Below are 26,772 nucleotides of genomic sequence, written 5' to 3'. Positions count from 1 at the left end.
GTATAAAAATATTGTTATGCTCCACAGTCTACTAAGACTGCAAGACAAAAATAGTGTCAGGTAATGCTTTCAAGGAAAGTCAGACCCTCTCTACCTTTACAAGATCACCACATATTGCTACTGCCATTAGTCTCCTTCAAAATACTTTCAGAACTCAAATCTTAGTAGTTACTCTAGAAGACAAGGCCAAGCGAACTCTGCAGAATTATGCCCTCCTCCTCCTCCCCCCACCCCCAAATCACAAGCCGATTTCTGCCATTTACACTTGATTTACGAGTAACCCAATTTTACATATAAAGCATCAATTTCATATACTGTTTTGTAGTTGAAAAAGGATGTCCTTTGCACCATAGATCTAAAATGCTTCATTCAACTGCCGCACTCATTTCTTCCAGCTTCCTCTGAGAGGACAAAGAGCAAGACTTCAAATTAGACAATACAATATGATACTCTAGGCAGGCAGTGTACGATCACTAAAGTTTGGAGACAGAACAGTTAAAAATGGTACAATTTTAACAATAATTTAACAGCAATTAACACTATCTCCTGTATTACCATACAATCACCATGATAAGTGCAAAATAGTTTATGTATAATGCAAATAGTTGTACCACTAGTATAATTTACTTAATAAACATGGCAAGTAAAATTTGCAGTGGAATATAATCGTGTAATACTCTCACTTAAACAATACTTGTAGTAGTAGCCATCTAAAACACCAAAAAATGCCAATATTAAAGGAAACTTTCTTCTGTATAAAACATAGCTAACCTTACTGAAATCTCAATTAAATAAAAACAGTCGTCATTTAGGCAGCATCCCAAAACAAACTGCATTTCTTACTTACATTGCATGACTTCAGAAAGACTAGAGGACAAAAATATATCCTTAAAAAGGAAGAAAAAAAACTTAAGCTTAATATCCCCTTTACATAAAAGTTGGGGCTCATTTCAAGAATTGGGACTTGCATAAATAAAACCAAACCATTCACCGTGCTAACCAATCAAGTTCCCTTCGTTACTGGCACTACTTGTGAAGATGCCCTATGCAGTTTTTGACATAAGCTCCAGGAGGAACTTTAGCTAATTAAGCTGAATTGTTGTGGAATAACTGTACAGGAATATGTTCTGGGCAAACACAGAATTTTGTGTGTCCCTACACATCAAATGGTGAAATTCTATGCTAAGACACCCAAGATAGCGCTGGTAACAGCGGCCGTGTAGCTATGCTTGTTACCCGAGCCACCTTAGGAACAATCGCGGTAGTCAATGGTGCCATATTCTAGCAGAAGCCTGGACATAAGACAGGCATTTGTGTCTGTTCAAACAGCCTGCGCCACTTTTTATACAGGGACTTACCTCGACGTTATCCTTTTCTGGAGTTCTGCTTCCCAAAGTGTCTGCCTCCAAATCCAAGTAGACAGAATAGCATATGAACAGTTCTATGCATTGTCGCAAAATATCTATTAACATATTAAATTCCATGAGCTACCCATACAGATTATTCTCAAACAGCATTTCCCCCATAACAAATGCAAGATTCCCATTGTACGTGGGCACTACAACCTGCACTCACTGACAGGAAAAAAGGAGTTTCCCATGGCAGAGAAAGAAGAGGCATCTCTTGGAAACAGTGAGACCCATGGACAAAGCCTTCATTACCACAGGTCCACCTCCCCTTCCTACGCAGTCCATGCAGGCAGGCGTTTCTCAGGTAGAGAGGTTCTAAGCTATTCACAGCTCTTTATTTAAGAGTGTAAAAACAGAAAAATAACTAAGCTAGTGGAGATCAAAGCAGGACTGCAATTTGATGCTACCCAACAAGATTCCCAAAAGGATAGCAGTATGTTTTACCCTTGGCTGATACACAGTGTTGTTAAAATACCTCTTCCTCAAAAGAGAGCAGTAAAGCCATTTTAAACACATATAGGGGAAAAAAAAAATATACAAGCCACAGGCACATTCTGTATAAGTAACAACTTTATTGTAACTTGATGTGCTGAAACGCAAAAATATTTTCAGCAACAAGGTACAAAAAGTATTTCACCATTAACATCAGCTGATAAAAAAAGGCTGGATGGTTTGATACAACTGTTTACACATCTGAACTCTCTTAATCATTTCCACCCCAAAACAGGTCTAAGTCATTTCACTGGTTTAATTTCTAAAATAGGACTCATTTATGTTAAGCCTTCAAAAACCAGATTACAAATAGGATGAAGTTCATTGCAAAACACTTAAAATGTGAATTCCCTTTAGAAATGTAGTCCATTTACTGTGAGCAGAAGCCAAGATATAAGACTAAGTCAGTGTCTTGCTAGCTAACAGGCTAAGCTTTCTACTAAATATGCTATCAATACCAAACAGAGAGAACAGCTAATAACACTCCATTTGAAAATTACAAAAAAAATTAAAAAAATTAAGATTAGGAATTTCAACCAACTGTAAAAATCTAACAAAATTCAACATCAGTTCAGGCAGCTATATTTCACTTTTCCAATCTACTGTCTTTCATAAAACACAATTTCAAATACTGCACAATGCTTTATTCTCCCAAAAGGGAAACCCTTCAATGAGGATTCAAAAGGAACATCATATCCACATGGGGCTTCTATTGACACTGTGCAGGGGCGAAACAATATTTTAAAAGCATCAGGACCAGAGTAACTTGTACAACTAACTTTCTGTTCATGATTAGTGCATTTTGATGTACACTCAGCTTTTAACAGCAAATATTTTCACATTTTTCACAAGAGATACCATTATTCAACTTATATCTGTGAAGTTCTCCCACATTTCGTTTCGTTTCTACTGCAGTGAAACGGAATTTAGGACGAAAGAATTAACATATGACAGAGCTCAAATCAATATTCCATAACTTTTCTGCCTCAACTGTGCATCAGATAGCATTCTCCTTCAACTTTAAAAACACTTTTAAAAAAAGATCTTATATCCTCTTAAATCTTCCCTTCATTGCAATAGTATCCTAAAAAAGGCACAATGTGTTCATACTTCTGCATGCAGTAAATGGACTAGTAAATAAGGATTATTCCTTGAAGCATCTCCTTAGGAGAGGTTCAAATGGAGGTTCAAACAAATACATAAAAGGCAATAGCGTTTAACAGCAAACTGAGTCCTTATTTTTAGAAAGTCATTCTTAACAAAAAACACTGCACAGTCATACACACGCACGCACACACAGTACACATGCAGGGTTCTCCCCAGAAAAGCCTGGAAGCGGTGGTTCACATGTATCCGAGGGAGTAGTGTTGGCAAGCCAAAACATGGCACCTTCATACATTGTATTCCTATCTTTATATAAAACTAAGAAAAGCCCCCTACGATTTCAGCCTGAAAGAACTGTCCATTGTATTAGATGGTTTCATATTCGCTGCACTTACAACCGACAACTGAGGTTTTGAAGGGCAAGCTCTTGAGATGTGGGCAAGAAAAACAAGCTACTGAATCTGAAGGAGAGGGTTATTACCAGCTATCCCATTCCAGTGAGAACACTGCATGTAGTTAATTAAAGAATAAAGAGGTGAATAATTAGTGCACTCACTTAAGAATACAGCAACTGTTTTACCTTTTTCTTAAGAGCTGATAAAACTTAAAAATATACATAATAAATAAACCCAAATCTAAACAGATCAATTATCATGATTTTCTGTTAGCGTAACATATGGTATACACTGCCTGACTTGAAAAGTGGACACTCTACAACGTAGATAATATTACAGCACAGTGTTTGACATTTTTTGGTACAAAGTGTGCTATTTAAGCTTCTTAAAAAAAAAAAACTTCATAAAATCCTTAAGCTTTCCATTAGATTACTGTATGTTGTCACTTTAGAACAAGCTGAACTGGACAATTATTACAGTATTAAATATTCAAGTCACTTCATAGGTTAGCGCTGCAAGTTTTAACAGTGATGGGTATGAGGATATATAGTCCTAACGCATTACACAGTGCAGCAAAAACATCACTATTTCGGAGGGAACAATTACCTTTATGTCTTATTATGAAGAAAGTTTATGAGACCTTATTTTAGATAAATATTTAAAAATTGATAAAAGGATAAATCTCTGTAAATATATAATTTGATGCCTTATGTACTATTAAAGTTTCTGATTTTACACTTTATCCATAAAGATTTAGTTAGAACGTAAGAAGAAAATGCATTTAGAGGTTATTTTATTCTTAGAAATCGGAGTGGGCATTTTTTCCAATTTGCCTTTGCTAATGGATGACTAGATGCCAAGGTATAAAACTATATTCTCTTTCCTCTAAAAACGTCGTTAGGAGTAATTCAGATGAATTTTAACGAAATGAGGATGGAGAGAGGTTTTAAGATAGTAAACAATCTGAGACTTCTCCTCTCTCCTCCCTGTATAACTTTTTTTTTTCTTAAATAGGTAAACTAAAAATCTTTTTCCAAATATGTTTATAAATTAGGTGAGATCGCCTCCCATTCCCCACTGTTAAACCCAAGTCTTCCCAAAGAACAAACATAGCATATTATCACCATTACAGTAAATTCAATGTAATAACTCAGGAAACATTTAGAGTGTGTACTACTGCAGACTTTTCTTCCCAATCGTAAACAAAGCTATCAAACACTGAGGATGTTGGTATTAAAGCTAAGATTCATATAATAAAGAACTGGCCCATGACAAGCAGTTTACAAATGTTTCATCCTTTTCACATTATGCAGAATTTCAATACCATCCACAATGCTAGTACAATAACCGAAATGCAAGATTGAGCAAGTCTCTGCTTGCAAGTATCATCTGACATTTCAGGGAAATATTCTTCTTGATGTGTAAGTAACTTCCTCAGATGTGAATGGAAGCTGTACACATCGAGATGAGAAAAATCCCCCTCCAAAGTCTTTACCATTCACATGTCTTTTCCAAATAAGCAAAAATATTCCGTTACTTAAATAGGAAAGCTTGCAATAGTCACCTTCAACTGAGTCTTAAAAGACATGCCTTTCTTTTTTGTTATAACAAAACTAAATCCCATGTGGCTGTGGGTATCTTAAAATGTATCTAAAAAGTTAAGCCACAATTACCTGTACCTCATTAATTCATCAAAAGCAAAATATATATGTACCACACAACATACAAAAGTTACACATTAAAAGTGCATATTCAGAATCCATTTGGCCCATTTCTTCAATTTACATTTGGTCATTCTATGCATCCTTTACTTTTCTATGTAACCATACATGTGGGATATATTTTTTCCATCTACAATACTATTATGTCTTCACATTGAACACTTTACTTCTCGTTCAGTTCTGCATTAAATGTAAACTAGTGATGGACCATAAAGAAACACAAGCAAGAGGTTTATTCTGTGTTTCTTTTTACCGTTTGGACAGCTTTGACACACACACAATAAGCATTACAAACTGTAATGAAAATACACTTCTGGGCCAAACCATTGCATATTTGCCCCCGCAATGAAAAATAAATTATGTTCAAAGCAGTATATTGCCATAAATAGCCTGTAGGCATTCTCTGAAGGTAAACAGGCTCTCCCTATATTTAGCACTTGTCTAGGAAACAGTACGTGCCTCCAGTTCAAGTGCTCTCATTGAGAGGCTAGTTAAAACCTTCCAGTTAGCACAGGACCAAACTACAATATTTTTTTTTGAAAATAATGGAAGATCCCTTTCAAAAATTAATCTTCAGTTATCAACTTTACTGCATTATGGAGCTAGTGCAATCCTGCAGAGCCCAGTCAAAAAGACAAGGCACATTAAAAAAAATAATTAAAAAAAAGATACATTAGACTATATGGACTAGAGAGTCATTGCAGATAATTTAAGGCCTTTCAGTGAATTAATCAGTCTAATTTAAAGCTGAGGATTAAACCATAAATTATCCATCTGAAAAGCAAACAATAGGCTTTTTCAGCTTCGGTTCTGTGGACAACGATAACAAAAACTCTTGTTATGGTTTGTGAAAACACCTCTGGGCATGGAGGAGTAGAGTCAATTCAATTTCTCTAAAGTTCATGGAAGATTTCATGACTGTTTTAGCCGTTTGCGTGGAATGCCAAACTGTGGACACTGTGCAGATGCTAGTGCACGAAAGGCCTCTGCTACTAAGTGAGGGTGAGAGTGGATCATGGACTTCCAGCCTGCTGTTTCCATTATGTCTGTTGCTTGGCTGAAAACAGAAGCATTAAGAGTAGTCACACAACTTCATAAATCAAATGCACAAAGCGGAGAAGAGCAGGTAAGGCAGAACAGCAGCTGAGCAACATAAAAGACAACAAGCTTTATAAATGCCAGTAACATGATGCCATTGGAAAAAAGTGGCAAATCTCATTTTGGATATGTTAACATCATCATATGCAGGACAAAACGCACTTATTCTTTTCTTCTTGATACCAGCAAGACCTCAGCTGGAGAATGGAGTTCAATTCTGGGCACCACATAAGACTACCACCAGGAACAAGTGGAAAGAGGAGACTAGAAAACATGATTACAAGAAAACTAGAAGAAAACTGGGGTTACCGTAGTCAAGGGAAAACCAAAGCAAGACATGACAATCTGCATGCACACAGATTTTGTTATAAAGAATATCATGCTCAGTTTGGGGAGAAGGAAGGATGACAAGACAAATCAGCTGAATCTGCAGGAAAAAGTGTTTTAATTTTTATACTAGGAAGAGTTATGAAGGCAGATTAGCTACGCATACTGCGGAACCCTTCCCTAAGAGCTTGCAGTTTAAAGAGTATCAGTGAAGGATACTTTGGGGATATTTGCTCTTGTTTCAGTACAAGATCATGAACTATATTCAGAATAGATGTTAATGGCTTTTCTGGATGTGAACCACTAAAATTTAACTGATATAGAAGCAACAACAGATTTTAGTGAGTATCACACCAACATTCAGCAGGTAAAAATGAGGCATTTTCTCTCTGTCTGTCTCTATATATATGTATTTACTTTTTGTAGAATAACGTAAAATAAAAAGCACAAAAGTCACTGTGCACAAGAATAGTATACCATGTGGGAATGCATACCAGATAGAAAATTAGCATAAAATTATTGTTTGGAACCAACAGTTTTCACATTGATCCCAAACGTCAATTGCCCTGTATTTGCAAGAGCCTTTTATGACAGTCTTATTGTTTCAGGAGCACAGTCAAGCTTATAAGTTAGCAACTGACCCCTAGACTAAATGATCTCTCAAAAAATCCATCCCCAGATTTCTAACAGAAGCCTTTACGATACAAGTCGGTAAGCGTAAGCACCTTGAGAAACAGAATTAAGCCAGGCCCTCTCAAATTGCTTCAGGTAAAGCACCTATAATAAATCAGGGAAATCAAGATGACCAGCATCTTTATTTCCAATTATCCAAGACAGACGTCAACTCAGTAAGTTCCAAATTACTTGAGAAGGACTGCATCAACTAGTCTAAATTGGTATGTACTCTCACTTACTTTTATTACCTATTTTATTGCTTTTTTCTATTCCTCTGCCATCACCCTTCCTTTTCAAGGCATACTCATTAATTAGGCCTGTCAAGACCTCAGATTGTTTAGGGAAAGTACTCTATTTTTAAAGTGCCCGGTATAATACAGACTAACTTTTCTGGAGATTCTGATGGCAAAAAGCAAACACTCTTCCATCTTTTTACCATGTTTCAGACTACCATTCAGACTACTATTGCATGATTCGCACAAGCTGTCCTAAGTACCTGCTGCAGTCGAGACGGGCAGTTTTGCCCTCAGTCTACAGGCTCAGCCACATATTCTCAACCTATTTCTAGTATCAGCATTAGCATTTATACAGCCAGCCAGATCAGAGAGACCTGCCTGACTAGTTGTGTGGCCACAAGAGCACCAGTGCTGGCATGCGGGAAGGTGCACAAGTGTCACCACAGGTGAAAAGAGCAACTGCCCTCCTCTTTGGCAATACTGCAGGCTCAGAACAATCTAAGCAAGTCTTGAAACCACACCTAGGTTGCCACTTCTCCAAACACGCACCTGATTACTGAAGAGAATTGTTTTCTTTATAAAATCTGCTGCCACCTACTCACAGCACTGATATGTCCTCAGATGGGGAACAAAACTAGCTACCATTATCTCACAGCAGAGGGCAGATAACTCCTCATATCCTCTAAAGGAAAAGTCACAATCATAACTAGGGAAGTATCTGCTGAATTTTACTTCACTTACAATCAGCGACTTGACTCAATACTGTGGAAACAGTAATACCTCTTCAAAGTAACACTTCTTAAGATCTGTAATCGATTTATGAGTGTTTGTAGATAATGCAGTGAGGTAGGAAAACTTACTTGCTATTCCAGTTTTTCCCATCTTTACACCCAAGTTGTCTAAGAACACTGCACCTGCAATAGAGAGAACTGTGCAAATATTGAGAAGGTATGCAAAGCATAGACATCAAATATATTTATAGTCTCACAGATGCTACTTGCCTGTTAATAAAATCTATTGCTTGTGCTTTTAACTGTTCAGCGCTGTGCAAATCTGCGAGGATAAGAATGTCAGCAACATTTTCTACCGAGAGGTTACTACAGAGTGCTTCCTCACACATGACCTTCAGCCGTTCCAGTGCATACTGACAAAAGAAAAAACTACACTAATCATTCTTCAAACTTATTCTTTCTACTGTTATCTCTACAGACAGTATTAAAGACAGTTCTAGTCATGAAAACGCCCAGTGTTTCTCAAGCTCAGGACCACTGTTCTTCCAAACAGGTAATTCGAAATACAATGCATTGCATCTAAGAACCCTCAGATAATAAAAAAATGCATTATGTTAGACACAAACTGATTAAGTGTGTTACTGGGAGAACTTTTAATAAAACAAAAACAACTCATTTGGATGTTTTTACTTCTCCCTTACCAAACTGAAGGAATGCTAAGAAAAGGCACAGGTACTTTAGTCAAAGCCCTATCAGATGGACTGATACCTCAAAGCAAGAAGGGGCAAGAAGTTGCACAATGGAAAGTTTCATGAAACTGTACAAGGCAAAATTTATTAGTCTGTTTGAAATCAACTTGTTCTAGGTTCTTTTCCATCTCTGAATATTAGTTTCTCTCATACCCTGACACAGCCTAATAAAAAAAGAGGCAGAATAATTATATCCCCATGATACTATATTTTGCAGAAATAAGCAGTGCTTTTTTGAAAGATGTCATACATTGAACAGTTTCTGTTCAGCTGTATATATTTCTACTGAGATCTTCTCAATCCCATTTAGTTTAGCATTCTTCAGACAGTTTTTAAGTCTGAAAAGAATTCTAGAAGCATAAGTGGCACGCATATATACACACATATATATTTTCTCAAATGGTCACACATACATTTGTATTAGTAACTGTTCCACACAATAAAAAACACCATTGAAAAAAGTCAAATTCTTGGGCCAATTTTTATGTTTCTAGACCTATGCATCTTTACTTCCTTTTTATCATTACATCGCCTCAGGATGCTTCCATTTAGAGTACATAAATATCAGTCAGATCTGTACCTACCAGGTAATAGTGTAATTCCTTTGGTAATATGCAGAATACTCTTTTCTAGATAATTATTTCACATTTAGAAGGAATAGCACAAAGTTTCTAGCAGTTCTTCATTGTCACAATAAGCTACAGGGATCTCCTAGCTCACCACCTTTATTACCTGCTACTGCAGATAATCATACACCTCATATTACTCTCTACATTTATCAATTATTCCCTAAATGAAAGCTAGTATTACTAAAATAACACCATATCTCTCTCCTTCCCACTTGAGTATGCTGAAAATTGTCAAAATGCAATCAGTTTTGGCAATGAAGCAAGGAAAGAACAACAGTGGTAAAGTCACCAAAGTGAGGATATGGACAGTTCAGGAGATTTAAAAAACAAAATAAAGAGAAGCAACAGCAAAAAATCAAAAAAGCAACCCACCATTAAATTGCCAAAAAAAACCCCAAACATTTAATCACTTCTTGAAATTAGCTATTGAGAAGATTTTCATCACTGTGATAGGACTGATTGGGGCCAGCCTCTTCTCACTGGTGCCCAGCAACAGGACGAGAGGCAACGGGCACAAACTGAAACACAGGAAGGTCCGTCTGAACATGAGGAAAAACTTCTTGATTGTGAGGGTGACAGAGCACTGGAACAGGTTGCCCAGAGAGGTGGTGAAGTCTCCCTCCCTGGAGGTACTCAAAACCCACCTGGACGTTATCCTAGGCACCTGCTCTAGAGGACCTTGCTTGAGTAGAGGGGTTGGACTAGATGATCTCCAGAGATTCCTTCCAACCTCAACCATTCTGTGATTCTGAGAACACGCAGTTTCACTACCAGTATTTTAAGGAAACAGTGGCAAGAAATTGCCATACTTTCAGCTAAAGATTCTTAGCCTCCCTTCAGTAGAGTTTTCTTAAGCTACTTTCAGTACTAGAAAAAATAAGCTGGCAACTGCACATAAAGTCTATGAACATTTTTTTATTTTTATTTTTTTAAATAGAAAGGGTTGGCTGCAGAACCAGTGATGGACAGCTATAGAGATGGTAACACCTAAGAACGTTGCTATGGCAGCTTATGTCTTGATTTGGCCATGCCCTAAAGTATAAAGCAAGGTGATAGTAGAAATGTCATAGCTTCTGTAAAGTAAAATCCCAGAAACAACTGAAATATTTCAAGAAAAATTAGATTAAAAAAAAAATCTACAACATTAGGCTATGTGACAAAATTGGAGTGGAAAAGTTTATGATTACACACACTAGAAGAAACATTTTCTGGGCTCTAAGCTACTTAAACATCCTCAGGAAAGGACAACTAAGTGCTCTCTGAGGACGGTCAACTAAAATTTCAACTCAAGCTCTAAAGCAGTGGAGACAGAAAATGGTACTAGGTCAAGTTTAAAAAAAGTTAGAAAAAGTTACAGTATGAAAGGGAATAATCTCACCTTGATGAAGTGCAGTCCACTCATCTCAATAATCAGAGTAGGAAAAACAATGATTTAAAGAGCAGTAAAGATCCCAATACAGAAGAAATGAATGATTACAACTATTCAGTTTGTAGGGAAGACAAAAAAAAAAAGTTTTGAAGTAGCAGTACTTTAGGGAAGTCAGTTATTCGAGTAGTTGTATTAATCCTCTTCAAGAATATAAAGATGTAGGAGACATTTTATTCAAAGACTGATTTTTCAAGCTATATTAGCAGTACTCAATTTCGAAAAAAATTGTATAGTAAATGTAATTAATAGCTCAAATGTTTCTGGTCAAAGAAGATTGACAGACATTTTTTAGCAGGAGAAGGTTTAGAAATCTTTCTATCCTTTCCCATTATTCTGCAATTCTCATGAGCCCCCTGTTTTTCTTTTCATTTAAAGAAATCAAAATATACAGCAATTTTGCAAAAATTTAAGCATGTTCTATAAACAAACAGCAATTCTGAGAATTTAGGAGCTAATTACTTACTTTGTCTGCAGCTGCCAATAAGTTGTCAGCCATTTTTTCAAGGTTTGGTGCTTTTCCTGTGTAAATGAATCTCATCATTTCTTTAAAAACTTCAGGGTCTACATCATTTATTTCTACACGATTCTGATAAAGAAGAAGAATAACCAAAAACCTCTGTAATTTAGCTATAACTTTGAAGTGAAGATATCAGATATCATCTATGTGCACACTACAACTTTTCATTTGCCACCCATCAGACAGAATTCCTTACAAATTTAAGCTAACATTCAACAATATTAAGTAGAAAGCAATCCAGCTCAGTAGTTCTTAAAGTCAGGTAGCAATAAGTTGGAAAAGCTTTGGCAACAAAAACTAACCTGCACATTTTTTTCTAGAAATGTCTGGCTCTGTGTGGAATTTATGGCACAGACTGTACACTAAAAGAATATATATATATGTATATCAAGGCACAGTTTCAGGAATATTTAAAAATGCTGTTAAGTTTTCAATTTGACAGTGATGTGCTTGGAATATTAGACGTCAGAGCACCAGACAGAACAGAGTGAGACATTTTTGGGTCAATTTAGGTTGAATCCACACAGCCTAAGTTTTATTCTTGAAATTCAGAAATATTCTTGAAATCTAGAAAGCAAAGAAACATCTCAATTATGTCATATAGCTGAAGGCGACCTTAATAAAACTGTGGTCTTGCATGTTTGACCCCATGCCCTAACAGTATCCCTACAAGCAAGTAATGCAGTAGGCTATCCAGCACACCGAGACATACATGCTCTGCTTTCCTATGCAGGCACAGTATTTAGGAGCAGGGCTGCACTGGAGATTCATGGCTAACATGACAGCCACCAGCATGGCACATTTCTGAAGGTGTTCCGACCTTTAACTGAGCAACTGTGAAGCTGCTCAGGAACAACAGACATGTCTGGGTTCCTTTAGCTCTAGAAATCCCAAGCAAATGCCTCTAATATTCCAATTCTGCAGAGAGGAAGCGCAGAGAGGAAAAATTCCATGTTTGAAAGAAGTCAGGTGTATTGCAGCCCCATACTCCTCTGATGAATTCATTCAGGCAAGTAACATCACTGCAACCTGCAAGACTTCCAAGCGATGAATATCCATTACAACCCTTTGTGAGCTGACCAATCCCTTGCCTTTCACTCACAGTCATGGATTCTGCCTATAACCCATTTTAGATGTTATTTTTCATGACAGACACGAACAGCGCTGCGGGAGATATCAAGTGTGTAAAAGGAGAAGCAGCTCTCTGGGCTGATTAAATAACTATCCATCCAGAACACTTCTACAAATAAAGTGTTTGAAGAAACTGAATAAAAAGGAGTTCTCCACTTCAGTGCTTAATTTGAGTTATAATTCACATATAGTTTTCTTATTTGCCCCCTAGTTACCATATAAACTTTTCAATACAGGTATAGCAACACCTAAGTAGAATTAATTGGCCTATGCAGGGGCTTAAACTAAAGCAAAAAGGGACATTGTTAGCTACTAACGCCACTGATCTAGCATGTTAGCATAACTGATCTAGGGTACAAAAAAGTTAATCGAAAGAAAAGGCTCTCACAAATCCTCCAGAATCTTTCCCCGTCAGCCCTATCTATCCTTTCTGCACGAGTAAATTCCCACACAATTCACTGGGAAAGAGTTCAGGGAGTAGTACCTCCACTCATTCACCAGACAGTACTCACCTTTATCAATTTACAACGTATCAGGTTTTCTGCAACTCTTCTGCTTCCTCACACTGCATAAATAATTACATGTTAAGTTTTTAGGAAGGCTTACCTTCTTGCTTTCCTCCATTTCATGTTCAAACATTGCATTAAAAACTGGAGATCGTGCTGTAGCAAGAGAATTAAATATTAAATATAATCAAATTTCAAGTTTTTAAGCAATTTTAACAACAAAAATAGCAATATAAAAGTAGAAAGTACCTGCAAGGACAGATTTATGAGCTTTGAATTCTTGTCCTCCTACATAAAAACTGCAATCTGTAAATCTTGTTGTTTCCCAGAGATTCCCTAAATCTTCTGCTAGTCGACATTCAGGTACCTTCAAAGTGTTTGTATTAGACTGTCCTGATATATTTACTGAGTCTTGGACCACGCTTACCTAACAGAAAATCACAGCAAGACAACTCCTTCATAACTGAATGCCAATAAATAATTAAATTACAGCATCTATGGCTAGAAGTTCAACAATTCCTAAGCAAAGCAAAAACGACTGTTTCTGGTATTAGGCCAGAACCCTAAACCAGCGGTTTCAAAAACTAGAATTAGAGTCTGTTTTTTTTTTTTTTTTTTTTTTTTTTTTTTTTACAAAACAAGAGAAAAATCCCTTAAGTAGCATAGAACAAATCAGGTTCTACTTAGAGTGTCAAACATTGTGAATTTACCCAACCCAAACAAAAAGGAAGAGCACAGTACTACATGCCACATGATAAAAAAGCCCAAGTCAGTCTGTCAAGGACAGATATGGTTCTTAGCATACCAACAGGATCCCTAAATAAAAGTTAACGCTATTTCACAGATAAACAAACAGTTCAACACTTCACACGCTTAAGTAAAATAAACTTCTAAATAGACCATCAGAACCATAAGAACACAGGAAAAAATAGTTTCATAGAAGTGAACTACATTTTAGATAGCATGTTATTCTTAACTGTAGGACAAGGTCATATTTAAATCGCAAGATGACAATGCAAGCTAAGTGTAAGTAACATTGCTCATTCATCGTTCCATTTTACTTTGTCCAGATAAGGCAGAAATCATAAGTGATTGCTTCCCAACCAAGATAAAAACCCTTAAGAAATACAAGTCAATGGAATATAAAACATAATAGGTAAGTAACTTTAATAATGAAACGCATGTTCGCAAGATGCAATTTTATAAAAAAAACTAGTTTTAAGGTAACTGTGAATGACGTGCATCTGAAGTGAATATATTGCCGTTATTCCTCACATTCAACTCTTATTACATAATAAGGACAAGTGAACAGAAGAGTAGCATTCTTACTTGCTTTTTTCAGATATCTTTACACATCCTTTTAATTAGTCTGTTGGGGAAAAAGAATAGCTCAGCAGGTTTTATTTTTGTTGTCTGAGAGCACAGGCCTGAGAATAAAAGCTTCCTAAAGAAGAACAGAGAAGAACTACAAGATCTTGATTACTGCACCTCCCAAATACACAAATTAGGATTATATATTGGAAGAAAATACCAAAACTGTTGAGACAGTCTTTTCTTTGATTTCCAGAGGCATAGAATCTGGCATAAAGCAAAAATAGCAAGGCTAAGCTTCACAGATAGTCAGAATAATGCAAACCAAATGCCAGATCAGAAGAGGATGATGATCCAATTAAGACAGCAGCTTGGGGATTTGAATCATTGACTAATTCTGTGTTTCATCCCATGCTACAAAAATTCCAGGTTACAAAAATTCCCTTATATACTTCCACCTTTTAAGAGGAAACAAAAACAAAAAACATACCCGAAAGCACTGCAAAATTTCACTTTCACATTAAGACTACATTTATTACACTTAAAGATCTATAGGGCTACTATGTACTCAGTGACACAGTTTTCACTTAAGCAGAGTGATTTTAGGGAATAACACACAAATGGAGCTTTAGCTTAGCAGAGCTCGTCTTCTCAGATCTGTTCTGCTGCCAATGGAGAGAGTTTCGCTTCTCCACAGACTTCACTTGAGGTTAAGCTCCTGCCCCAAGCTGTCTGCACAGATCCTCTTTCTTTGTTAACTACAGTCAGCACCCAGGAAAGTAACTTGCATATCCTTCACATTTACTTAAGCTGATCTCAGGTGTTCCAAGCTTCTATTACTTTACAGAGACTTCTAATACATAATTGATGGTTGTAAAACCAGAAAAGTTTGCTTTGAGCTATCCTTTTAAGATGTAACCTGAGCAAAATTTTAATTCACATCTTGTATGCCTGAGTGGCCAGTGTGTATTGTCTTACCAGGCAGCTGCCTAGGTAATAACAACTTTTAAAGATTCTAACTGCAAACACTTACAGGGATCTGATATTTCATATCTCACTTGTCCAGATGGGATGCTTAAAATCAAGTTCATTCATTTTTTTTAATTAAATGAATTATTTATTTAAATCAGGTTGAAATTCAATAAAGTTAATCCCACAGAGCTACTGAAAACTCACCTTATGCTAACAATTATAAAACAGTCACTTTTTGCAACATCTAATGCCAAATCCTTACTACTTTAGGCACTTCAGAGTAAACGCCTGTAAAAATTACTCACAAGAATGTGGGTATTTCTTTACTAAATTGCAGGATGATGAGGAGAGGTTAAAACCAATGGCAAAAAACTTAGCTTAAAAAGGAGTAGCAACCTAGCTAGGACTTCGAGGTACTCCACAAGGTCTGATTTACTTTGCTTCTTAGGAAGCTATCCTACGCACAGCTTTGCACTGCATGCATACTTTAGGTGAACAGATCTCGTTTACCTTGTTTACCCTCCTGCTTAAGGGTATATAAGGATGCATAAGCTATGATTTTAACAAATTCAGTGTGTTAAGCAACAGTTAACACTGATAACATAACATTTTCTTGTTTTTGAGTCTGTAGTACTATAACAGTAAAAGATGGTGTAAGTGATACTCCAGACTACTCACTCAGCATAAGTCAACTGAGACCTGTGAAAGCATTCAGTAAGAAAAAAGTCTCTATAAAGAATTTACAATTCTATTAGCGAATAGAAATACTTGCAAGATTTTGGTAATTTAAGATTATATGCAAAGGGAGAACTGGGACCAGAGATCAGTTTGCTTAAAAAAAATAAAATTATGAAGTTGCATTTAATCAAAGGTCACTTGTTAGTGGCAATACTAGACTTTGCAAAGTATTTAACTTAATCCTTCAATTTCCAATCCAAGGTCATACCCAACTGATCTTAAGAGCATTCTGCAATGCAGAAGAAACATCTTTGTATATACTGCCAAGGAAGAACAAACAATCCTCCTGCAGCCCAAGAGGGTAGGAGACCCACCAGCACAGCTGGTGCTCAAGTGACATTTCCTAAATACCTGCTATATATGCTAAAGTTCTTTCAAGTCAAGTCTAATGTTAAAAGTTGTAAGTCAGTCTTCAAACTAGGATATAAGCAGTAAGACAATCACAGGAATTAATGCTCAAATTTAAAAAGGACAAAAACCTTCAGATGCCTGCAGAAATAGATCCTTCAAATAAAATCTGTTATTTCTAATGACAGCTTAATAGCTAGAAAAGCACATCAAAATAAATGAGTTAAAAAGACTGGAGATCCAAATCTTTTTTTAGCTTTAGTCTGAACCAAGCCAGAAGTTACTTTAACATGCACAACTAAACACTGTGCTTCCTTCAACATTTATAGTCAGGGTAGCTCAAACATTTTACATAAGCCACTCACTTAAAACATCAAGAAATTCTTTAGGGAAACAATTTTGTTCAAAGATTAGTGCTGGATTTTAAATAACGATATTTCTCTGTGGAAAAGTCACTATATGCTCAAATTGTACAAACTTGATCTTTAAAGTCATATAAAGCAACATATTTCCAAAACCAAACAATATTTTGAAGGGCTGTTTATTTACATCAATCTACTCAAAAAGGGTAAATTAAAAAAAAACTCATGAGTATCTTCGCAGAACCATAAAACACTTGTTACATCTGATTTTAATCACCTAAACAGTTGTATTCATAACAATTTTATCATGCAGCTACTGGAACTTGTCTAAGTGAAAAATAGATGCACTATATATTTGCACCATCTATTCTCAGGGGCCACATTTCAGTTATTCTTCCTACACAGTATAATGACATAGAATTAAGTTATTATCTTGCCAAGACAATTTTGCACATTTCCTGTAAATACACAGATCAAAGCAAACTTATTAGCAGTTAAAGCATCTATCATCCTCCTAAGCCACTAATCACTCTATAGCAGCAGTGATAACTTGCAAACGTATATCTAACATACACTGTACTTACATTGCATCTTCCTCTGGTTTCCATTTTTAACATGTAGTAAGCATTTTATTGAATTTTAATATGACAATTCATGCTACCAGCAAAACTTATATCAATATAAAGTGACCCATAATACTCCACGAATTGAAATTTATTGCATATTTCTCAATACAAGTTCTCAACCCTAACCAGTCCTTCTACAGAAGATTTGCATTTGTTCAGAAAATGAAGTGCAATATTTACTATGAAAAGAGTGTCCTCAAATATAATGCCATTAAAAGAATACTTTACAGTAGTCTGCTTAAAAATATGCTTGTAAGTATTTTAGAAGTAAAATTCACAAGAATCTTACGGAGATACAAAATTAGGACAGCTGCACAAATTAAAAACTGTTTACTTGAAAAATTTTAAAACCCATAAATTATGATATTACTGCAATACTGATTCTTCCTGATGACTTTTTCCCAATGCAAACAACTTCCTTTTGCTTAGGCAGCGGAGAACAATCCTCTGCTTCCAAATGAAACTTCTTTAAATAAAAGTGACCTTCGTAAAACGGTATTTGTATAGACAGCATGTATCAGCCACCTTTTGCATAAGCAACTTTATAGATGATTCTAATGTAATCCTAGGTGATTCATGGAGAAATCCAACAGTTTACAAGCGATAAACTCAGGCCTGCTTTGCGCTTCTAAACACATGTATCAAAAAAAGGAAATAAAATGCAATGCAAATAATGAGTAAATCTGTATCTTACTATATTTACGGCTTATAGAAAACATAACTTTTACCATACAGTAATGTTTTCAATCAATAAACATCTATATTAGACCAGAAAATATTTTATCTAAAAACTTACCACTTAAAAGCCTATACTCACCTCACAAAACAACGTAAGCTTGTCATCTGGTAAAAGACCATTAGCTTCATCTAGTAAAAAATCTCTTCGAATAAATTTTTTAAAACCCCAGTCCTTGCCTTGCACAAATCTATACGCTCTTTGGCTTTCTGAAAATAATAAAAATAATGAAAAAGATTATGTACAAAGGAAGTTAAATTAAAAAAATTAGCAAATAATAATATCTAAAGAATCTGTACTAAGAAAGCTTAAGCATTAATTCACTAATGAATTAAACATTTAGGTCTTGTGTCTCACATTTTTAGGAAATCCATCACTGATCATGTCCTACTTTTATGTTGTAATAATGTAATTTTATAAAAAAAGACTCAGATCTTAGTGGAGCACAATTTGCAATTCAACCACATGATCTCCTTAGATCTTATATTAGGCACCATTCAGCAAGAGAAAAATTTGTCAATAAACACTTCAAAATGCCACTGTGTCAGAACAGAAACTGTTCACAGGAAAGTACCATTACAATGAATTTCTCATCACAAGCACATTCTGAGAAGACTTCTGCAGTTGTTGGACTATTCTGTTTTGACTTCTTCCTGAAATGGAAAATCCTGTTTCACAGGTTGAAATTATTTTCAAATACAGTGAAAAAGGTAAAACAGAAATAAATGGTTTCAATTAACTAAACTATTTCTTTGACCATAAATAGATATACTTCAGTCGGCTTTTTAGCCATTTGTTGTAATATTTTGGATATCGATCAGATTTGCTATGACCACACAACTGTTTTTCCCCAGTTCTAATGTTCTAAAGCCCACAAAAGGATTCCCAAGGTCATGCTGAAAGAGAGCTACCTTGAGCCCATGTTTTTAAAGAGCTAACAGGATGAAATCTATCTTTTCAAATATCCTTCAATCCTAATAATCAACAACCAATCAATCACTCTTCAAGCTCTATTCTGAACAGTTACACACTTATACATCAGCTTACGTAAGTTTTAAAGTTACTTTACGTGGTATGTCCCCTACAATTTGGTCACTTTTGTTCCACAAGCAGAATCACAGGAAAAAGCATTGCATATTTTTATTTTGAACAAAAATATGGGAAATATCTTCACAAAACTGTCTCCACATAACCCATGTAGAATCAACCACATTTTAAATTATATTTAGGAAAACTGTTTAACAGGAAAAGAGCAAGAATACTTCTTAAATATAATACCAGAGCCTCAGAAAAATTAAGAGCCCTCCAAGACAGGGCTTTTCTTTAATTCCAAAAAAGTAGGTCAAGAAATATATTATGATTATGGATAGGTATTTTAGCCTTCTGGAGAGCAATTCAAAAGTTAACTCAGAAGTTTATAATAAAGTAAAATATTTTTCATGGCATAATCGGTTTGAAAAAGCATTCCTTCTAGAAGTTCTAGAATAAAAAGTATCAAAGTTTAATTTCTCTCCTCTACAGTTAGCCTGGTAGCATCACTGAAATAGCCTTGTCTGCATAACATATTGTTCTGTATAAAATAGATAGTTTTCACTTCCAGCAGCTGGAGAAATGATATTCACCACAGTTTTCCACCAGAAATAGATGATGCAAAATATGTCCTACTGGTTGCGATTACATTTGATGAATACAATGAAGAACAAGTCAGGAACTGACAATGCAGGAGGTCTTTCTATCCCTGTCACCTTATCACATCTTATTCACATTCACAAACACAAAAACCCCAAATCACCTAACAAACACTCATCCCCCACCCCAAAACCACAAACAAGCTACCAAGGCAGGGTACAGAAGTAGAGGCCAACTGAACACCAACTGAATGGCAATATGGGCTTTGAAGGGTGGCAGAACAAAAAGAGAATACTGCTTACGTTCTTAAATCTTAACATCGGGAAAGAAAAATACCACCAGTCATTTTTAAAGATGCTGGGGTTTTTTTTTGGTTTTTTTTGGAATCTGGATTCGCGCATTCCCCTTTTTTTTTTTTTTTAAATCAACTTGTTAAAAACTTGCAACAAATCCCATGACATTGCAAAAGTGAAACTACAAGTTCACATTCAAAAATGTCTTTTCTAGATTCAGCCTAATTCTTAATTCCGCCTTCGGTTGCTACTATCAGTATTAGTCCTCTGAAATCACATGAACAGTAGCAATTTGTAACTGCATACAATTACAGAAATAGAGTAGCATAAAACTGTATATATATTTTTCTTGTTTCTAATAAAATAAGAATGTCAGCTCTTTACTCATTCTATACACGGCTCCTTCATTTGAGACAGCAGTCTACGCACGAATTGCAAGTTAACAAAGGACACCTAGAGTTGGGCATCATTGTAAGGCATAAATGAAAATAGACCATCTCCTGAATCAGAGAGTAAATGGCTGGAAAGCCCAAGAAATAACACTTCTGTTGGTAATGCCCCAAAATTGAAGAGCGTTTATACATCCTGTAGTGCTAAATGCAGGACAGTTGCTGTTGCAGAAACTGAATCCACAATATCTACTCATAGAATTTATGCTTTTTAGCACTTGAAGTACCACTTGGCAAATAATCTTCGCATTCTCAAAAATCAACATCAAATCTATCCTTCACTCAGAACAGCATTATATTCTGAATGGGGAAAGCTCTCGTATCTGTCCTGGGAAATCAGCGTGACTGGGTGCCTCTATGAAGTGCCTTTACATTAACATGCACAGCACCGGGAACAAAGAGGGGGGAATTAGAAGTGTGCATGCAGTTGCAGTGCTACAAACTCATTGGGATCACGGAGATGTGGTGGGATAGCTCACATGACTAGAGCGCCAGATTGGATGGATGAAGACTCTTTAGCAAGGACAAGCCAGGAAGATAAGGAAGGGGAATTGCAGCTCATGTGAGAAAGCAGCTAGAATACAGGGGGTCTGCCCTGGGATAGGCGACGAGCTATTGAGAGCTTATGGGTCAGGATTAGAGGGCAACGATGTCCATGTCAGTCTGTGGTGGGTGTCTGCTACACACTGTCTGATCAAGAAAAAGTAGAGGAGGCCGTCTTCAGACAACTGGAAGACACTTCAGATGTTCATAGGCCCCAGTTCTCACGCGGGACTTTAACCGTGCTGATATCTGCTGGAGAGACAACACGGCACTGTACAAGCAATCTGGGAGACTTCTGGAGGGCATTGATGATAGCTTCCTGATGAGTGACTGAGGAGCCTATGACGAGAGATGTTCAGCTAGATCTCATGCTTACAAAAAAGAACGAACTGGTCAGGGGTTGGGGGCAGCCTTGGCTGCAGTAACCATGAGGTGGTGGGGTTGAGGATCACCTCAATCATTCTGTGATCCTATGATTATTTCAAAACATTCTTTGATTGCATATCACACTTAACTGCATAAATATACATTACTGGACAGGAATATTGTCTCAGGCTAAAAATCAATGATCCACCAAATATGTAAAGGTAGTTTTATTCATGTAAGCTCCAGAACTAGGAGACTTACAAGGACTGAAGGAGTCAACTCCATCAGCAGAAGTGGATGAATACAAAGCAAAGTAAGTATACATATCTGCTTCTCTTCCAAAAGTCTATCCATTTAACTTCTTAAAAATCTTACAATATTTAGATTTACACTCCATTTTGTGGATTTACTTTAAAGACTACAGACAGGCCTAGCTATGCAAGGAGACGGTAGCACAGAAGGATATCTCAAACAAAAATGTTGAGACCCAGTATGCAGACAGAGCAGAGAGAAGTTAGAGACTGGAGGAAAAAAAAAAAAAAAAAAACACACACACACACACTTAAGACAGCTACTCCAAAAAAACAGAACAAAACCCCCTGAAGACTTTAGGCACAGACACTGGAGAACTACAGATTTTCCAACAGATTCTGAACTTGTAACAGAGCAGAACCAGCAAGATCTCAGAAGTCCAAAGAGGAGGAGGGAAGAAAAGCAGACAGATTCTTCTTGTACAGAACTAACAACAGCACAACCTCAACAATGTAATGCTGGTCTGTGAGGTAAATTAGGTTCTCAAATCAGATTGGAGATGCCAGAGTTTAGCATTACGTGCTACCTTGCACTTTGGCAAGCAGACTAAAAACTGCTTCTACGTTCAGCCACTACTCAATGTGCCCACGGAATCTATTACTTTTTTTTCCCCCTCTAATTTCATGTAAAAATGACTCTGCTTCGGGAAATAAGCACCTTTTAAAAAAAGGTATTCACAAATGCCTAAATACCTGAAAGGTGACTATGGATTTATATGTTTATTTTTGAGACTCATAGAAAAGCATACTCGCTCAAGTACAGTTTTAATAAAAGTAAAACCAAACTTACTGAGCCTGAGCCTTTTTGACATCCCACACCTGGCTGAAGGGCACCCTGCATAGGAAGCTTCTTTTCCAAACACACATGCATGGGTAGAGTCATACTTCTATTAGATTATTTCATTTGAATGATTACAATTAGTACTTACATCGTCTGTTTTACTTCAAGGGTCCTCAAAATATTTAGTATTGAAAGAACGTCAGCTGCGAATTACACATTTTCTTGGGAATTTCAGCCTTTCCAAAAAATGTTTCTTATCAAGGCCGTGCTCATAAGATTGAAAATAAGAGCCTTGCTTTTCCAAATCAAGAAGGCAATTAAATTGAATCATCAATTATTTCAGAGTCCTCTAATTCCTTGGGGACATGGTTCATGTTTTAAACTGACTACGTGCAAATCAGACTAAATAAACCAAAACATTGCAAAGGAGTGTCTAAATAAAACATGCATGTTTAACCTGATTAACTATGGAAATCAAATACTTCCTTCAACTGTACTTACCAGAAAGCAAATACATCCCTACTAACAGGGAGCAAGAATAATCTGCTAGAGAAGCCAGGTGGCAAGAATCTGGAGTGATGGCAGTTAGCAATACATTTTGATTTACACTGTTTCAGATAAAATTAACATAGCTCAATGACTAGAAAGGTGTGAAAAATGAATAAGATTTCTTTAATTAAGTTTCCAGAAGGACCCTTAAAACATGCTTTAAGCTTGCCTCAGTGTTAAACTCTGTCCTCGTTTGAGGAAAATTTCAGCACTAGCTTTCTTTGTGTTATTCTTACAAAGCCGCATGCGCTATACTATTTTCAAGTTTCCCTTACCCATTGCTTTTGTTTCTTCTCTTTTAGCATTCAGCAGGGAAAACTTGAATTTTGCTCTGACTTCACTTTTTGGACAACTGACTAAAAGTAAATATAATGACAGGTAGTCTTTGCTTTCATCGTCTAATCCCTTTGGGTTCACTCTCAGGCACCTGAAAAAAACAAAGAAAGCATACATTTTAAAATTGAACTCAGAATAAATTTTGAAATATTTTTATAGGACATGATGACACAAGCTACCAAAATGAATGCTTCCCTGTGACTCTTGAAACTATAAAACTAGAAACACTCATTACTTTAACAAAATCTCAATAAATGCCATCTAATTTTAATATTTGTTCCTCATTTAACTTCACAACTCCGTGAGTCAAAAATAGAATTCCCCCCAAAAACAAAAGCAATTGTGAAAATAAAGACCTTACCACTTCATTTTGTCATTTGGCCCTGATGAAAAGGTAGAACTCTTTAGAACTTCACCCATTTCTTCTCGGCAAAAACTGAAGTTATTAATGGTCCACATGTAGGAAAACTTTACTACTTTAACCTGAACAAGAGACGTACAAAACTTCAATAAAGTTCAACTTACTTGTCAAGCATTAACTATGAGAACTAGTTAGACTGTCAGCACAACTCAAAAGCGTTACAGGAAAAGTTGTTGTTGTTTGTTTTTTAAACGATCACTATGACAAGAAAACAAAGCCACTGGAATTCATGCAAATTACCTGTGTGTAACACCAGCTTTCAGCCACAGGTCCACTGGACATCTCTCCAGGGGGAGGTGGGGTGGGGACCCTGGACATTGCCACTTACTGCAGGTTTATAGTATCAAGATAGCAATCCAGACTTCAGTAATTTTCCTAAAAAAGTAATTCATATGTTCCTTTGGTCACCCTCTTTATGTGCAGAAAAAACAGTTATAATATGATATTCAAATTTCTCTTTATTAAAGGATGTTTTGGAATACTGAAGTTGAAAGGACGCTTGTTTAGACAAGCCAGGAGTCAGACAGTCATTAATAACCACTTGTACTCAAACCACGAGCTGAATCCTCATGCAGTACTTCATAAAAGCAAACGTCTTCAGTAACATTAATTACATTATTTGAATGCTTCCTTTGTCAATTACTACTTTGAACACTCTAGTCATGTCATAACTTTTTTCAGGAACTTTTCCTGAAGTTTTCGAGGGTACCTAGGACCTTGTGAGACTAAAATATTAGTAACAAGTAATTAGTTGTCCACAGAGGTATACTTCAGTTCTGAAGGAACACCCAGCCTTCTGGGAGCAGAAGTTCAAGTAACTCTGGGATTTTGGCAGGGGGAGGGGGGAAGGAAAAGAAATTAAGCTTTATGTACAAGTAGTATTTTCTTCATACATTTTTCACAGTTGCCTTGTATCTTTAATACTGATAGATTTAAATGAAGGGCTATAATAATCACAACCATGTGGTGATTGTCTATTGCAACACGGAGCTGAAAAACAGTTGAAGTGAACTCATCAACTCTGAAGCACTTCCCCATAGTAAACAAATAAGCAATTTTTTTCTAGTTTATCACTTAAGAGATCATTGCAATTTCTCCTATCCATCAGGATTGGAACCACAGGCCCAGATTCGTCACATCTAACTACAGACACATAATTGGTCGGTCTACTTGCACTAGCCCTTGTACCTAACTAACAGAAGAACACCGGCACTTCAGAGGGTGACTCTAAGATTACTGGGCTGACTCTCCTTTACGTATGCTTCGCTGTCTCCTTTAGGGAGTTACCTGACAGAAGCATAGCTTTTCACTTAAGCAGCTCCATTACGTTGCTGAAAAGAAGTGCAATGAACAAGATGAAAGTAACAACTGTTTCTACCATGAATCATTTTCTCTCTGGTACGCAAAGTTTCTTTAAACATATCCTGCTCTCAGTAAAGCAAGATCAGAAGACCACAATCTTCTTGAGTATTGCTTTCTTCACTAAGTAGGCATTTTTGCCTGTGATAAAATAACATTCATTGTATTACTGAAAGCAATTTGATTGCACATCGCTCTAATCATGTCAGATGTCGAGACTCTTCCTCTAGTGACAGACAATACACATAGCACCTTGCTTATATGTATACACTGGTGAGAACACACTAAGACTGCATACAACTCACTCACAACTCGAACAAGTTTATTATTCCTATTGAAAGAAGAATTCTGAGAATCACTATGATCCTCAGTGGATGCTTTTCCTCCTGCCTTTCTGGTACCTTTTCTCATTCACCTGGAATACAAATTAGCTCTTGCACATTAAAGACAGCTGACACAGGAATCACTCTGAATCATGAATATACAGAACCTTAAAAAGTCACATTCTCAGCTTTTATATCAGATGAGGAAGTAGATGCTATGCAATCAAATCTCTACTAACATATCTATTATGACAAGAATGCGGGTTGGGGGGGAAATCATTGAATAGGTCTCCTGCAAGATCTGGATCACCAAGACATTCAAACATAATCAGAAATACATTTCAGCTACCTCTCACAAAAGCAGACTTTTCTTTCTAAATACAATTTATGTCTCTACATAGCAATCTTCAGTACCTAATTAGCTTTTTCAATAGATGGTAACTGGTAACAAAGTAATAATAAATTTAAGATAAAGGAACTTGCTTGCCCTAAACTATTTTTGCTTTTTTTAATTGAATTGCACGTATTGCACAAGCTGTATTACTTTGTTTCAAATCTCTGCACAGAGCCACCAGGAGAAAAACCCAGGGAAGGATAAATGTGAACATCCTTATTTCATAAAGCAAATACACATACTTATGTTACCATGATTTTTGGAAGCACGTCATATTCAGTGGTAACAGCTGAAGCTACAACCCAAATATACGATGGATTTTCTACAGAACCATAACCTGAAAGCATTAAAACAGCTTACCTCAGCCTTACTGAACCCGTCTGCTTTTCCTGAATTCTAAAAACAGAGCAAGGAATGTGCTATATTTCTTCTTGTCACTTCCTTGAGATGCATAGTATCATCTCATTTCTAATCTGTTCCTTCCTCAATTCTTTCAGTCCCTTAGATCAGTGAACTCCTAGGAGCAGTCCAGTAATCCTGAAGGGGCTGCAAGTCTGAGTCATTTACTCTGAAGGGGTTTCTAAACAGAAGGCAGCTGAGATTAACTGCTCTATAGTATTCTCTTTAGGGAGTTTCCAGTGACCGCATGCCACCTACAGATAGTTACCTGCCTCCCCCCGTCTGGCAACTAAATCAGCACAATAAACTGAGAACTTAAGTCTAAGTAAAGGTGGTTAACTGTCACTTACTTATTTTATGGCCAGTAATGACTCAGT

The 26,772-nt window shown here is 36.4% G+C and overlaps 1 protein-coding gene across 8 annotated transcripts in view; it reads right to left on the bottom strand.

The window, feature by feature from the left end:
* Positions 1-264: 264 nt before the first annotated feature.
* The window catches only part of SPOPL (speckle type BTB/POZ protein like), a 41,186-nt gene continuing 14,678 nt past the window's right edge, over positions 265-26,772 (bottom strand). For 3 of the 8 annotated variants that reach the window (XM_068949265.1, XM_068949264.1, XM_068949266.1), the window contains exons 2-11: positions 24,161-24,295; positions 23,861-23,982; positions 23,439-23,590; positions 18,324-18,451; positions 13,399-13,576; positions 13,250-13,305; positions 11,459-11,581; positions 8,459-8,601; positions 8,318-8,386; positions 1,962-6,178 (exon numbers count right to left, since the gene is read on the bottom strand). In XM_068949265.1, coding sequence (XP_068805366.1) covers positions 6,034-6,178; positions 8,318-8,386; positions 8,459-8,601; positions 11,459-11,581; positions 13,250-13,305; positions 13,399-13,576; positions 18,324-18,451; positions 23,439-23,590; positions 23,861-23,982; positions 24,161-24,238 — 1,194 coding nt within the window. In that variant the 5' untranslated portion in view covers positions 24,239-24,295 and the 3' untranslated portion in view covers positions 1,962-6,033. Of the gene's footprint in view, positions 402-868; positions 888-1,358; positions 1,463-1,961; positions 6,179-8,317; positions 8,387-8,458; positions 8,602-11,458; positions 11,582-13,249; positions 13,306-13,398; positions 13,577-18,323; positions 18,452-23,438; positions 23,591-23,860; positions 23,983-24,160; positions 24,296-26,772 lie in introns of those variants that run through there. The other 5 variants (XM_068949268.1, XM_068949267.1, XM_068949271.1 and 2 more) reach the window with 4 other exon arrangements.

The sequence above is a fragment of the Struthio camelus genome, chromosome 6 (assembly GCF_040807025.1).
Source record: "Struthio camelus isolate bStrCam1 chromosome 6, bStrCam1.hap1, whole genome shotgun sequence".
NCBI classification, from domain to species: domain Eukaryota; kingdom Metazoa; phylum Chordata; class Aves; order Struthioniformes; family Struthionidae; genus Struthio; species Struthio camelus.
This window is presented reverse-complemented; position numbering and strand designations above follow the sequence as displayed.